Genomic DNA, 16,509 nt, shown 5'->3' on the forward strand with positions numbered 1-16,509 from the left:
GCGAGTCGACGCTGCCGTTGTTCGTTGTGAAAGGCTCATGCCCGACGCTCCTGGGCAGAGACTGGATGGAAGCATTCAAGATTACCATATCGAAGCCTGAGGGGGTGAATGCGGTCAGCTCTGTCACAAGCTTAGTTGAACAGTTCAGTGAAGTTTTCGCCGAAACGCTCGGACATTGGAAGGTGTGTCTGCAAAGATTGTTCTGAAGGAAGGGTCAAACCCAAATTTTTTAAAGCAAGACCAGTGCCGTTTGCGCTCTGAAACAGAGTCGTGGAGGAATTGCAGCACATGCAGCGTGAAGGGATCTTACGGCCCGTGAAGACATCGCAGTGGGCCGCGCCAGTGGTTCCAGTGTTGAAACAGGATGGCCGCGTGCGCCTTTGTGGCGATTTTAAGATCACCATTAATCCAGCGACGGTCAGCGAAAGCTATCCGATCCCGAGGATTGAGGAACTGTTTGCAAAACTGAGCACCGGGGTGAAGTTCACCAAGCTTGACTTAAAGGACACCTATCAACAGGTCCAATTGGATCAATACATTAAAGGGCCTTTTCCAGTTTACAAGGCTCCCATTTGGCGTTGTGTCTGCCCCTGCATTGTTTCAGCAAGAAATGGATAACCTTCTGGGCGACCTGCCACACGTGGCAGTCTATTTCAATGTTATACTCGTGACCGGTGCAAGTGACGAAGATTATTGGGAAAATGTTTGCCGGGTTCTCGGGCGCCTTCAGGAGGCCGGTCTTCGTCTGAAGCTAGCCAAATGTGAGTTCATGAAGGAGCGCGTAGAATACTTGGGACATGTTATCACGAGCAAAGGATTGCTTCCTATCTCCTAGAATGTCAAAGCAGTCCTCTTGGCTCCAAGGCCGCAGGACGTTAAGACCCTTCAGAGCTACCTGGGCCTTATTAATTTTTATCGGAAGTTTATTCCCAGACTGTCGGCAGTACTGCACCCGCTGAATCGTCTGCTGGTTCCAGACGTGCGGTGGTTTTGGACGTCACCTGAAGAGGAGGTTTTCTGCCAAAGCAAGGCACTACTGGCATCAGCAGAAACTGTGGCTGATTTCGATCCCAAGAAGAGGACAGTCCTGGTCACAGATACATCGCTGTATGGTCTCGGTGCGGTTCTGGCTCAGAGAGAGGAGTCTGGAGAAGAGCGGCCTATCGCATTTGCATCACGGAGCTTGGTTGTTGCCGAGCGGAATTACAGCCAGCTGGACAAAGAGGCACTGGCTCTGGTGTTTGGAGTGACATGTTTCAAGCAGTATCTCTGGGGTCGTTCATTTGAGGCTGCCACCGATCATAAACCACTCCTCGGGCTCCTGGCAGCTGACAAACCGATTCCCGAGTCATGTTCGCCACAGGTCTTATGTTGGGCATTGTTCTTGTCTGGGTACAACTACACCTTGAAGTACAGGCCTGGCGGACAGGTCCCTCACACAGACGGGCTGAGCCGGCTGCCCTTACCTACAAGCGAGGTCCAGGTCGAGTGCCCTCCAGAGGTGTTCATGCTCCAAGGACGCTACCCAAGGGTGTTGTCAGCGCAGGTTGTCGCTGCAGCTACGAGTAGAGACCCGTACTTGTCACAACTGCGAGCTGCATTGTGCACGGGGCAGGGGGCACCCCTGGACCAGCCGTGGAAGCCATACGAGGCTCGGTCCATGGAGATGAGCATTCAGAGTGACTGTATTTTGCTGGGAAGCAGAGTGGTTATCCCCCAATGGTTGCAGAAAGAGGTGCTCCAGCTGCTACATGAAAGTCACCCAGGAGTCTTGAAGATGAAGGCAGTGGCCTGGAACCACGTTTGGTGGCCAGCTCTGGATGAGGACATTGTGGCAGCAGTGGAGGCATGCAGTACCTGTCAAGAAAATCAGCGAGCGCCAAGGCCGGTACCAGTCAGGCGATGGCCATTTCCGGAGAGGCCGTGGCCTCAGCTACATGTAGACTTTGCGGGACCCCTGAGGAACACCTATCTATCGCGGTCGACGCATTTTCCAAATGGATTGAGGTGTTCCCAGTGAAGACACCTTCGGCGTCCGCGACTGTCGAGTGTCTGCGGAGGATGTTCGCAATTCAAGGTCTGCCAGATGTGGTTGTATCGGACAATGGTCCGGCATTCGTCAGCGAGGAATTCAAGGCGTCTTTGCGGAGGAATGGTGTCAGACAGGTGCTGGTGCCCCTGTACCATCCTGCGTCCAATGGGGCCGCCGAGCATGCGGTGCAGACTATCAAGCAGAAGTTGAAGAAGGCCGCATCTGGAGACCTTCATACACAGATAGCAAGACTGTTGCTCTCATACAGGACAACGCCGCATGAAGTGACTGGTTGTAGTCCTGCTGAACTTTTGATGGGCCGGAAGCTCAAGACCGCACTGAACTTACTGCGACCAGATCTTCGAACTGCAGTGAATCTGAAGCAGCTCCAGCAGAACGTACGGAACAACGAAAAACCGAGACTCGTGGATATCCAGCTCGGGGTGCCAGTGTACACCTGTAATTTCCGACCAGGCCCGAGTTGGGTGCCGGCTACTGTGGGGTCCGACAAGAGGTTTGCGTCGTCGCTGCGGCTACCGAATGGCCGAGTGTGGACAAGGCACCATAATCACATCCGTGGAGCACCACAACCCCACAGCTTGTCTGGTGGCCCGGGACCCTCACTCACCACCTGCCTAAGCACGGCCAGTGTCGAATCATCTGCTGCGGACACCAGTGAACTTGCTGCTGACGCCACTGCTGCTCCAGCTGCGTGTTCTCCGGAGGTGGGCGCCGAGTTGACTGCTGTTTCTGGAGACAACAGGCACCAAGGTGCCCATTCCAGTACAAGGACTGGGCTCACTGTTCGTCCAGAGCCAGCGATACAACCGCAGACTCCAGTTCGTCGGGGCACACGAATAAGGAAGCCGGTGGTTCGGTTCTCGCCTTGAAGAGTGTGATGAACAGTTACCTTGCGTTGTTCCAGCATGTTGTTAATTTTTTTTACTGCTAGTTTTGTATAATGGACGACTCTTAATAAGAGGGGAAGAAGTGTTGTAACCGTTGACCCGGTAGGGGGCGCCGCTGTGCCCCTAATAAATAAACGTGCAGCAGCAGTTGCTGCAGGGATTCTGCACCGAGACTCGAGTTGGGTGTCGTCAATTATGACAGTAAATTTTGTTGCATATATCATTGAAAGATAGTGCGCTATTTATTATAGACACTGAAATGTTTGGTTCAGCATCCCGTTAACGTTAGTGGGTATTTCAAACCAATATTTTGCCCGCTACAGAACCCGCTGCGAAAGGTCAAATGATGCTTCCATCACTGACTGTGCTTTGTGTCATGAATTTTAAATGCAGTGTTGTTGCTACTCATAATATATTTCAGCTTATTTATGACATACATATAGAAGCTGTGAATCGTTCACATCACTGGCTGTTTATCGATGAAATTGCAGAGTACAGGGGTACATGTGTTCTAAAAATGCCATGCACATTCACACAGCCATTGTTGACATGCTCAAGACATGTGTCCTTTTTCAATTCTATTTTTCAGGTGTTCATCACACCACACATGTCTGGCCCATCACGACCACATGAGGTGAGGAGTATCAAGTTTCTGATTGGGAATCTTAACCTCGGTTGTTAAGGCTAGCTTTTATGCTCCTTTTCACCTTACGATGTACCTCAACGGTCGTTAAGACTCACGAGCTGTGTTAGCCAATACAGCTCTTCACAGACTCCGCCGCTTCTTGGCTCTGGATCTCTCTGCTCAAGCTTTCTTGGTCACCTTTGGCCTTTGAGGGATGTCTTCAGGTTTTAGGCAAATCCGCTGTCTCTTCGAAGTGTTCGAGACATCTGCAAAGCTCCTTTAGTTTCATCCAATCATCCCACTCTGTCAGAACTACAAGCCATGCCACTTTTGCCATGATTTTAATGCAATCAGATAAGATATTGGAAGCTCCTCAAGCTCCTCAAGCAATCTCACTTTCCTAGTGTCCAGATAGACGTCGAAAAGCATCCTGGCTCAAACGGACGCAGACCACCATGCCTTGTCCAGTATTTTGTCGACTTCTCCGAACAGCTTGCGGAGACGGTTTGTAGACAAACCCCATATTCCAATATGTGCCACTTCAGCTCCCCGAACGAACTTAGGCCCCGCGTCAGGAGCCTCGTGGCCTCTGCTGTGCATTTGTGCAACAAAAACTGCAAGACTAGTGCTTCTCAAGCACGGTAAACTTTGAAAATAGATTCAGCATTGCCAAACCACAGAGGTAATTCCACCTTCGCGTGCGGCATCTCGGGTATTACATCACGCAATAACTTTAAGAGTCATAGCACGTCGTCCAACTTTGCGTCCATTTCAGAATTCTGCTGCACCGCCATCACGGTTTCAACGCACAGCTCCTTCACGGGGAACTAAACTTGATGGTGCAGCAGTCACGTTGATCAGTTCCAAATTTCAGATCAGGCCCTCACCAACTCGAAACTGTCGTTCCAGTCTCTCGCCAAAACAAAGGTGCCACAACGCCCGGCCGGAGTCGCCGTCGGTAGCTGCGAAGGCCACCCGCTGCCGCCCGAGAGCCTTTAGACAATTTTCAGTACGCATTGTTCGTCGCATGGATGCTTCCCAAGCGATCGGAAACACACACGGCCTGGGTCCTCCGACGCTCACAGCTTATGAGTCCCAGCATCCCGGCTCCGCTGCTCCCAAGGTGGCCGCCGCCGTCTACCTGCTTGTCACCACCGAACCCGGCTGCCAAACTTGTCGACTGCACCAGTAGGGTTCTTGACGTGGTGCAGAAAGGCGTCGGGTGTCGAAAATCCTTTCCCTTTGATCATGTCTGGTGACTTCGACGGAGAGGCAGTTGCAACGACAACTTTGTTGAGCGTATCTACATTTATTTAACGTGAGGTGGCGGACGACACTGCCTGCGAACACACTTTGAGACCTCCCCCACCCAACTCTCCGATCCCCTGCCATGGGGTTTTGCCTCCGTCCCCAAGAAAATGACATTCCTTCTGCAGGGCAGCGCTTTTCGTGCTCCCCTAGCCCACAACTGCCTCCCCCCTTTCATTGGCGAGGGGGGCAGCTGGTCCACTTCCGAGGGGTTCTAATGAAAAGCAACCCCCACAACAACAACAACAACAAAAAAAAAGAAATGGCTCTCTGACTTTCACACCTGGCTTCACGTTTTGCGTGGCTCCGATGGCTAATGGCATCCGCTGCAGTACATTGTAAGGTGATTAATTCAAAATAAGTATTTATTCCGTCAAAAAAATACCAAAGCACAATGTTAGCATACTACCTTACAGAAGATTTCTAAATTCTTTATGCCTGTCCTTCTGTGTAGGTTTCAAGTTCATTGTGCTCGTGAGTTAGTCTACAGACTTGTGTGAGACTAAAGGCCCGTTCACACTCTTGCGACCTCTTTAACCTGGGTTCTTTAAAACTTCTTAAACCAGAAAACACACTGGCGCCATTTATTGGGAAGCAGTGTAAACTCGGCGGTCCGGCATATTTTTTTTATTTCTCGCGCATTATCTTTTCTTTCTTGGCTCGAAAAACTTTTGTCAATGTTAAAAACGAGCCTTTCTATGGGTATTACGCACATTTGACCTCGGAAATCCCGCAAAACCTTCGCTCTTGTGAAATGCAGTTCCAGGGTCACCGCATAGATGGCGCCACAATGCCAGTGTGTTCCCTCATTCTCAAAACATTTAAGAAGTTTTAAGAGATCTTGTCTCTCTCAGTCGTACTCGGTCGCAAGAGTGTGAACAGACCTTTAAGCTCTATTGATGCAAGGTATGCAACAAGCTTCTCTCGACCATCATAAAACTTTCTGGTCCTCCGTCTAAAACAGCTTGCACAAAAGTTTAGGACAAGAAAGGGTGTGGGACAGTAACAGCTCAATAATTTTAATTTCAAAGGATGCCGTTAAAGTTAGAATTATATGAACTTCAAACTAATGAAAGGCAGAGAAAACTGACAGAATTCTGCGTCTAAATGAGCGGGGAACCCTGGAAACTGACAACCCTATTTGTAAAAAAAATCAGCTCGTGCTTCTTATCTTGGAAGGTGACTTGCATCAGCTCGCATTCGAGTGCATGTACGTGGCGGAAGGCATCTTCGAGCTCTTTAGAACTGAAGAAGAGGCGCTCAACATTGAGCGCCTTCATAACCTACATTGTGCTTGGCCGGGCCGGCGTTTCCTCGTCTTCCCCGTCATTTCCTCTTTCACGGTGGGTTCTTCATCAACATCCTGCGTGACGATGTCCTCATCTGTCGTGGCATCGCACATTAGCGTACTGCTGCCCGCATAGACATAATCAGCAAAACCAATGTCTTGCAGCACCTTGAGCACATTCGCAGAAACGACCATATGCCGTCCGGGGTCGCTCTTCGCCTCCGTGCTTGCCACATTGGAGCCACATTGGTGAAAACAGTTAGATTGTTGCCGCCGTAACTTCATCCCAGGCACGCACCAGCACGTGCATCGCGTTGAGAAGCATCGCGGAGTACAGTTGTTCTGGTTCCTTGTGCACATAAAAAGCCGTTGGAGCATGCAGCAAGTGTGGAACGACTTCTTATCCTTGACGGCACCCTGGTCTATCGGTTGCAGAACTGCATTCTTGTTTAGTGGAGGGAAGGCTTAATTTAATTACCTTCAGCTCTACGTCTACCTTGCAAGCTGAGCAGTTGTCCACAATGAGCGGGACTCTTTGATCGCTCAATTCAAACTTTCTGTCCAGCTTCCTGAGCCACCTTTTGAACAACTCGCCAGTCATCCACGCCTTTCTGTTGGCTGCGTTGTCAGTCGGCTGGGAGCGGACGTTCTTAAAGCATCAAGACTTCTGCAGTTTTTCTATAACGAGGAGGGAAAGCTTTTCCGTCCCCCGTCTCTTCTGCAAAACCATGATGGTAACACACTTTGCTCCGCTTGCCACCTGCATGGATGACCCCCTCGTATGTGATTGTTTTGTCAAGCAAAAGCTTGAAAAACGAAACAGCCTTCATGGCATTGAAGGTGTCACACTGCGAATAGCTATTCAGGTAGTCCTGCAGGGATCCACTTTTTCACATAAGCACGTTTCCATGTTCACGACTTTACTTCCTCTAGACACCCTATGAAAGGCCACGTTGTGCCTTTTGCAGAAGCAATGAAATCGCCCTTCGGAAGTGGCATAGTCGTGGTTGTTCAGACTTAAAGCGAAACCGGCAGCCTTTGCCATGACAATGAGGCCGCTTACTGGGAGGTCCCAGCTTCTGGTGCCTCCAATCCGAATGATTTGCGCTCTCTTCAAGTCCAGGCACTTTGTCTTTTCCTGTCGGAAGCTTCAGCTTTGTAGGCACCCTCATTCGTCTTTTTGTTTCTAATGTAGGTTAACCTGTTCTTGGGGATCTCATACTTCTTTGCAATCTCAAGCTCGCTCGCCTTCCCAGTATCGAGTATGCACAGAATTTCTGCTTTTAAAGCGCAGGTTTTAGGTGCCCGTTTCCGGGTTGAGTGGCGTCGGCATAACCGTGCATTGCATTATGGGTTGTTTCCGCGCTAAATTTAACGGGGAAATTGACATCACGTGACTTCAACACCAACTCAGTTTCCCCACTAATTTTAGGGGGAAAAATTACTTCAGAACTTTGTGTTGTGTGACTTCAATTTCCCACTGAATTTAGCGGAAATATTCCCCCTCTAAATTTAGTGGGAAATTAAGAGAAAATTTCCTGCTAAATGGGAGGGGAGCAGGAGAGGAGGGGGAGAGGTTGAAAAGTGGCATACCCTCCCCTCCTCCTCAAGAGCTGCGCTCTAATTTGGCATTACAGAGAATCGTAAACTTCTTTCAATTTTTCCTTCGACGTTTTGGCACGGTATTTTCCTTGAAGTGATGGCAACGCAAAACCCAAGGGTCGATTCTTGATGTGGCTCGGACAAATATTGCTCGGACCCATTCACACACAATTCGGTGACTCGTAAAACAAAGGAAACAAGAAAAAATGACAAGAAAAAGTGTGATAGTCACAATGGTTGTGTCACCTATGACTCGATTATTAAAAGCTTCCACCGGAAGTTTGCTATGTTCACACATGGTGGCGCCGTTAGGTAGTGAGCAGTTTTAATTATTGGTGGTCAAACTATTTTTTTAATGAATTATTTATTATTTTTTATAGTGTATAGCAGACCTTTGTGCTTCTTGGTCGGACCACAACAGTTTGTTCAAATTATAAAAAAAAAAATTTATTAATGAGCCTTGAACATGTTTTCACTGTTGAGAAATTATTCATCAAAATAGCCTGCGATAAGCTTTAGTGTAAAAACAAAATAGTCAAATTGTCATTCTCAAATGCAATATGATATGTACTAACATGATTTTGGTATGTTCAATTCACTCTTTCATCTAGGTCTTAGGCATTCACAAGTAAATACGGGTTTAATTGACTGCAGAACCAATGAGTAAATAGGCAAGCTTAAAGGTCAAGAATCATAATACAAATATAAAATTACTATAGTACTAACTAGATTTCTTCACTGCCATTTCATAGTTTCTTAATTTATGTGCATGTCGATTGTTTTGTGCATTTTTTGTGAACATGGCTTTGGGCAGGGGTATCCCCAGGAATTGAAATTAGGGGGTATGTCTAAATTTAAGGCGGGGGGGGGGGGGGGGGGGGGGGGGGGGGACGGACGGACGGGACGGGACGGGACGGGAGGGGAGCGGGAGCGGAGCGGGAGCGGAGCCGGGGCGGGGTTGGGAAGTTTGGGGGAAGGGGCATTGAGGGTAAAAAAGTCATTGTGAATTAAGGGGGTGCCTTCAGAAAAACAAGGGGGGGAGGGGGGGGGAGGGTGTAGGGAAATCACTGGCTTGAGTCTATTAATAATTAATGGCCGAGGATATTTTGTCCCTGATAATTTACTCCCAGATGAAGTGGTCCAAAATGCCAGTGCAGACGAAACAGTGCTGTAAATGTTTGTGCCCGAATTGATCTCATGTTCTTACTGCCATGTTATATAACCAAATACCATGTAAGCCAATACTGGCAACTCCCGCGGATCACGGGCAAAAAGTGAATGCAGCGCCCTTGGCGAGCTCGGAGTCTCCGCTAGCAGACAAATTCTCCACAATGCATTGGTTTTGCCTATCTCCGTGCGAGGTGAGCAATGAAAAACAATTGTCACGGTTATTCGCTGCTTTGAATGTTAAAAAGTAGGTTCCCACCTCTTGAGTCAAGGACATTTTCTTCGCGATGGAACGATGTTACAGCTTGTAGGGTGCAATTATCGGGCTCTCCCGAAGAAAACATTCCGCCAGAAGACTCAGAACTTATGTCTGCTAGGCAAGACATGAATGTACCTTCGCTTTGTTTCTTTGAAAAAGGTAATCTAAAAAAATGTTTTAGAACATTGCTACGTTTCAACTTTATTGTGCATATCGATTAGTTCTTTTTGTTGTTGCAATTTCAATTTCCCATGATTGTATTGCTTGAAACCGTTTCGTCGAATAGGCGAGCTGGCTACATCCCGATCGTCTCCGGATAAAGAAGCAAAAGGCAATTTCGAACCACGTACCTTACTGCGATGTCAGTATGCTCTGGAAAAAGACGATTGTGCACTTGCAAATCTGACGCTATTACTGAAACTAATAAAAGCCTAGTTACAAAAAAGAACAGCCGATGGACAGTCGTGCACCTCCTTCCATTTTTCAAAGTCGACTTTCTTTTTATGTTTGAGGCGACGCTACGCCGCTGCGGTCGTTCTTCCTCCTGCATTTATGTTTTTTGCTTGCTTTTTTCTTTCTTGCGCTTACTTGACGTTCGAACCATCCCGTATTTTGCTTTGCCTTGTTTGGCTTAGTTTTTACTTTCTTTCCTTTGCTTCGTCGCTTACTACCACCGGTTCGTCTGCAACTTTGTTGTTGTAGTTGTTTTTGTTGTTGTTGTTGTTTTTCCACTGTCGTCTGTGATAACCTCCTATGTTCGCCTTCGATTGAGTTTCTGATCCGAAATCTTCATATGTACTTTTTGATACTTAATAAATATATTAAGGAGTGCAAGCTCGTTATACATTTCTATTTGCATTTTATTTGAGTATGCGGTCACGACTGCTACGAGTCATCGTTGGTTGATCAACCGGTCGGCTTCGGGCATGCATTAGCGCATACTTGGAAATGGCAGTCGTGCCATGTGCCTGCCATCTCCACTGCGAAAACCGGTTTTTCTGATGTGGTGGAAAATCCTTCTTCCGCTTCTTGAAGACCGAACAAACTGGAGTAATTAAGTTACTTCAAATTAAAGTGGAGTAGCTATCCAAGTCTGGCTTCAAAATCGCCACTGACGCCTCAACAGACGAATATTTCACCAAACAAAAGTTCAGCTGAAAACGCACTTGAGGCCGCTGATTGACACTCAAAACAAAGGCACGGTGTGCAAGGATTGCCTGGACATGTACGCCAACAAGTATACTGGAATGTACTTTTCAACTGCTGGGCCAGTCGAGCAAACAAACAACCTCCCAAAGTCACTGGGAAAAGAAAAGCGAAAGCAAAAAATGTCACACACTGCTAGCATGTAGCAGATTGCAGCTCTTTTGTTCTTAGTTCCTACCAACGCCGCGAAAGCAAATAAACAAACGTGTAACGTGCAGCTGAAAAAAAAAAAAAAAAGAAGAAAAAGTTAAGCTTTTTTTTTTTATAGTTTCGTCCTGTATCTTCCGCCTTGGTTGTTGCTTTGCGAGCACCACCTGCTAATTTTCAACCGACGCCCCGTGCGATCGTCGTCGTTGAAGGAGGTCTTTGCTGGGTGATTTGTATTTTTGTATCGTCACCTAACTTCTTCGTTGCAATCGCCGGCCGCTGTTCGCGACTGTTCTCCATTTATTTTTATTTTTGTCTGGGATGGGGACCCCATCTTTTCTGCAAAGTTCGGAAAGTGTTTGCACGGTCATTTTTCTCATTACTTTTTGTTTTTATAATGCTGCAGAGACTGGAGCGCTTGCTCTAGTAATTTTAACATATTGTTCGCGCACGATTTAATAATCACCTATTCAGGTAAGAAATTGTGACAACGCAGTTTGTAACGGATAAACTGTAACTTCTTACGACGTAGTACGAGTTGCTAAACGCATTTTTTCCGCTTCCCAGGTGCGCTTTAAACGCGTGTGAACCCCCTGAGCGGCGTTTGAGACCTCTAAATAAACTGCTCTATCTTCGTTTATGCGCGCGTTGTTCTTTGTTTGTCGTTGCATTTGCAATCAGTGGATGCCGCTTTGCAAACGTGTTGAGCGTAATGAATTGTTTCAGCTGTTGGGGTGAAGAAACGTTGTCCGCTTCCGTAGACTCCGAGTCCGCTAGAGGCGCCACTGTCACGTTCGCCACCGCTTCCATAGGTTTTTCGGAGGAATTTTCAGTATTCGGACGAGTTTCCAGAAACGGGCACCTAAAACCCGTTTCTTCACCCCAACAGCTGAAACAATTCATTACGCTCAACACATTTGGAAAGTGGAATCCACTGATTGCAACTGCAACGACAAACAAATAACAACGCGCGCATAAACGAAGATAGAGCAGTTTATTTAGAGGTCTCAATCGCCGCTCAAGGGGTTCACACGCGTTTAAAGCGCACCTGGGAAGCGGAAAAAAGGCGTTTAGCCACTCGTACTACGTCGTAAGAAGTTACAGTTTATCCGTTACAAACTGCGTTGTCACAATTTCTTACCTGAATAGGTGATTATTAAATCGTGCGCGAACAATATGTTAAAATTACTAGAGCAAGCGCTCCAGTCTCTGCAGCATTATAAAAACAAAAAGTAATGAGAAAAATGACCGTGCAAACACTTTCCGAACTTTGCAGAAAAGATGGGGTCCCCATCCCAGACAAAAATAAAAATAATAAATGGAGAACAGTCGCGAACAGCGGCCGGCGATTGCAACGAAGAAGTTAGGTGACGATACAAAAATACAAATCACCCAGCAAAGACCTCCTTCAACGACGACGATCGCACGGGGCGTCGGTTGAAAATTAGCAGGTGGTGCTCGCAAAGCAACAAGCAAGGCGGAAGATACACGACGAAACTATAAAAAAAAAAAAGCTTAACTTTTTCTTCTTTTTTTTTTCAGCTGCACGTTACACGTTTGTTTATTTGCTTTCGCGGCGTTGTAAGGAACTGAGAACAAAAGAGCTGCAATCTGCTACGTGCTAGCAGTGTGTGACCTTTTTTGCTTTCGCTTTTCTTTTCCCAGTGACTTTGGGAGGTTGTTTGTTTGCTCGATTGGCGCAGCAGTTCAAAAGTACATTCCAGGATACTTGTTGGCGTACATGTCCAGGCAGTCCTTGCACACCGTGCCTTTGTTTTGAGTGTCAATCAGCGCGGCCTCAAGTGTGTTTTCAGCTGAACTTTTGTTTGGTGAAATATTCGTCTGTTGAGGCGTCAGTGGCGATTTAGAAGCCAGACTTGGATAACTGCTCCAGTTTAATTTGAAGTAACTTAATTACTCACGTTTGTTCGGTCTTCAATTAGCGGAAGAAGGATTTTCCACCACATCAGAAAAACCGGTTTTCGCAGTGGAGATGGCAGGCACATGGCACGACTGCTATCTCCAAGTATGCGGTAATGCATGCCCGAAGGCGGCCGGTTGATTAACCAACGATGACTCGTAGCAGTCGTGACCGCGTACTCAAATAAAATGCAAATAGAAATGTATAACGAGCTTATACTTCTTAATATATTTATGAAGTATCAAAAAGTACATATGAAGATTTCGGATCAGAAACTCAATCGAAGGCGAACATAGGAGGTTATCATAGACGACAGTGGAAAAACAACAACAACAACAACAACAACAACAAAGTTGCAGACGGCCCTCCAAATGTGCAGGCATAGCGTAGCAGACGAATTGGTGGTAGTAAGCGACAAAGCAAAGGAAAGAAAGTAAAAACTAAGCCAAACAATGCAAAGCAAAATACGCGATGGTTTGGACGTCAAGTAAGCGCAAGAAAGAAAAAAGCAAGCAAAAAACATAAATGCAGGAGGAAGAACGACCGCGGCGGCGTAGCGTCGCCTCAAACATAAAAAAGAAAGTAGACTTAGAAAAATGGAAGGAGGTGCACTACCGTCCATCGGCTGTTCTTTTTTGTAACTAGGCTTTTATTAGTTTCAGTAATAGCGTCAGATTTGCATGTGCACAATCGTCTTTTTCCAGATCATACTGACATCGCAGTAAGGTACGTGGTTCAAAATTGCCTTTTGCTTCTTTATGCGGAGACGGTCGTGATATAGCCAGCTCGCTATTCGACGAAACGGTTTTAAGCAATACAATCATGAGAAATTGAAATTGCAACAACAAAAAGAACTGATTGATATGCACAATAAAGTTGAAACGTAGCAATGTTCTAAAACATTTTTTACATTACCCTTTTCAAAGAAACAAAGCGAAGGTACATTCGTGTCTTGCCTAGCAGACGTTAGTTTGGAGTCTTCTGGCGGAATGTTTTCTTCGGGAGAGCCCGATAATTGCACCCTACAAGCTGTAACATCGTTCCATCACGAAGAAAATGTCCTTGACTCATGAGGTGGAACCTACTTTTTAACATTCAAAGCAGCGAATAACCGTGACAATTGTTTTTCATTGCTCACCTCGCACGGAGATAGGCAAAACCAATGCATTGTGGAGAATTTGTCTGCTAGCGGAGACTCCGAGCTCGCCAGGGGCGCTGCGATAACTTTTCGCCCGTGATCCGCGGGAGTTGCCAGTATTGGCTTACATGGTATTTGATACAATATAATATGTATATAATATTGATTTCTATTACCTATTTATAATTATCAAGATGGCGTCACTTCCCTTACGACACTTCCGTCGTCGGAGGAGTTGATTTCATATAGGTGTCGTTCGTCCGACTGGAGTCGGAGGAAGTGCAGCCATTATGATATGCATTACATCCATCTCAAACCATATTTTTTGCAGATTGTCAAGAGCTTCATGCAGAATTTTGAGAACTTCACAAGAGGAGATCCTCTGTTCCATACATTCTCCTTCACATCTGATTATTAATCTCAATGCTTTATGCAGTATTTCAGTAAAATGGTGAATAAACACTTTTTCTTTATATTGACAGGTCTAGCAATTTTAGGGGAAATATAGGACACCCTCCTCATTTTCATTAGACAGAATGAAGTTGTTTCTCACCTGTCAATCGTATCTATACGTTCCACAATATCTGGGACGAAAACATTTGAACACGAACTTTGTCTCTCTCTGTCGAGAGAGGTCTATCGATAATTGACCAGTGCCGTAGCAGGACTTGTTCCGCGAATCCATGTAAATGCCGTAGTATCAAGCGAACACAAAAAAAACTACCCGAGACTGCGGTGACGACAGAAAAACAACGGGAAGAAGGATCAAAAGAACCACACACGAGAGCAGCGGCAGCAGTGTGGGAGGCTTAACGTTGTCGACCCATCTCTTGCTCGTGCGCGCTTCCTGCGGCGATGACTGGATTTTTTTTCGGTTCCCTTCCCTTTTGAAAGTCTCAGCGTTCCCTTTTAGACAGTCAGCAGCTCTCACACAACAAAAATTTACCAGAATCGGAGCCCGTATGAGGGAAGAAAACGTCATAGCGGGCCGGTTCATTCGAAAAGTGTGGGGAGCTGCGGGACTGCACGTAGTCCCGTGGTTACGGGGATACTCATAAATATAGATTTGGTATTTTCAACCTTGGTAACACGTTGTGTATTACGTTTATATTATATATATAATAAATTGTACAAGACTGCGCTTTTAAAACATATATTAATGTTGGATAAACCAGGGTGTCGAACCCATAGAGTTAGTACAGTAAACGCTAGAGGCTCAGCTGACGCTAGTGTCTACGGGACTTCCGGTTGCAAATTGAAGCAGACAGCATGCAGTCTACTTTTCCAGACTTCCTCTGTATTCCTATGGGAAAACGCGCGTGAATTTTGTCTCGTCGCCGGTAAATAACATGAATAACTTTTGTTATTTCGGTTGTACGGGGTACTATGTGCCTTCATTAATATTGTGAAAGTGTAGTTGCTTTAGTTACAGCGTTTTTCCTTTACGAACGAACGATGCTAAACTTCGCTATATTTCAGTTCCAAACCTCTGTTCCACGGCAGGTATGTAGAAACAAGCGACGATTCTAAGCAAAAAAAGAAAAAAAGAAACGATTGAAAGGAATGTAGAGTGTGTTCGAAGTTCGCCAGCATTCCGTTGGTGCTTATATATCTTGCTAATATGCCTGTCCTCTCACTATATGAAAATGACCCCGTCGTGCGTCTTTACGAGAGGTTAAAAAAAAAAAAAAAAAACGTTCGAAACGTAAAGACTAAGGTACGTGGGCTGCGAAAGGTGTGTTTTCTTATTATTTTTACTATGTTTGGCCGTTTTTATCGCGCACCTGTTCTCTGGCTTCCCCCTATTTGCAAAGATTTGGAGCGTGCGGGTGATGATTTCAACACAAAACAAGCATCTTCGCACATATTCATGTGCAGAAAGAATAAAACAGTACTTTTTTTTATCGCAAATCGGACTATATTACGTATATTACGTGACTTTATATTTATTTTGGTCATCTGCAAGCACAAGGAGTTACTTATCCAGTGTTACTGCATAGTTCTTGCCGTCTCTCTTGGTTTTCCACATGTCCTTCGTTCGTTTGGCCCGTATATCCTAATGCTGGAAAGCGTCGACGCCCTGTTCACGCTAACAGTGTCCGACAGTGCACATAAATACACGTACGAAGCGGTCTTAACAGCGTTTTTCATGCAGCGAATTTCAAATAAAAATGCTGTAACTGACCAATTATTTCGTCTGCGTGACTGAGAAATGTTCCAATGTGCCTAGTACGTACAAATTATTCGTGATATTTGCTCTTATAATCGAGCGCAGAGAGAAAATGCACTCGCTTTTTTCCATAGAAATGCATTACCGGAAGTCAATTTCTGACTGCTTGCTGTCTGTTTCAAAATGCAACAGCACACTAGCGCCAGCTGAGCCTCTGGCGTTTATTGTAATAACGCTATGGTCGAACCGGTCATTATTTCAGTTGGGTTCGGGTTCGGGTTCAGTAGCATTGTATTTTGTTCCGGTTCGGTTCCGGTTTAGGGTAGCACACATAATATCACTCCGGTTACCGGTTTTAATAAGAGTGAACCGGTTCGAACCTGTTGCTAACTTGACCTTTGAATACTGACTGAGCACTTCCTGCAGCCTTTTCTGAGCATGAGATACTTGCAATAGACCCATCCCAATACTACTCCCTCTTCAGGCAGATATAAAAAAAAACTGCACAGTGATGTGCGGAAAAGACACCATTAATGGCCAAGACTATTAATTGTATATTACTGTTCTTAAGTGAACTATATATAAGCGATCGGCTTTCCATTTTATGGTGTCTTGCACATGCAGCTGTGCAGTATTTCAAAACCTGCCAGAAGAGGACGTATTATCGGGATGAGTCTATAGGCCTTTCCAAAAAAAGCTTGTGGCCGGTGCCATCTTTAGTGTTCAGGCGTATAGCGC

The 16,509-nt window shown here is 46.0% G+C and overlaps 1 protein-coding gene across 3 annotated transcripts in view; it reads left to right on the forward strand.

Annotated features, from left to right (window-relative positions):
- LOC8029625 (glyoxylate/hydroxypyruvate reductase A) overlaps positions 1-14,074 on the forward strand; it is a 79,678-nt gene extending 65,604 nt beyond the window's left edge. Inside the window, exons 10-11 of one of the 3 annotated variants that reach the window (XM_029983077.4) lie at positions 3,530-3,574; positions 13,933-14,074. In XM_029983077.4, the coding sequence (XP_029838937.2) occupies positions 3,530-3,574; positions 13,933-14,019 (132 nt within the window). In that variant the 3' untranslated portion in view covers positions 14,020-14,074. Of the gene's footprint in view, positions 1-3,529; positions 3,575-4,474; positions 4,759-13,932 lie in introns of those variants that run through there. The other 2 variants (XM_029983076.4, XR_006077446.1) reach the window with 2 other exon arrangements.
- Positions 14,075-16,509: the final 2,435 nt, after the last annotated feature.

The sequence above is a fragment of the Ixodes scapularis genome, unplaced genomic scaffold (assembly GCF_016920785.2).
Source record: "Ixodes scapularis isolate PalLabHiFi unplaced genomic scaffold, ASM1692078v2 PGA_scaffold0__279_contigs__length_252992795, whole genome shotgun sequence".
NCBI lineage: Eukaryota > Metazoa > Arthropoda > Arachnida > Ixodida > Ixodidae > Ixodes > Ixodes scapularis.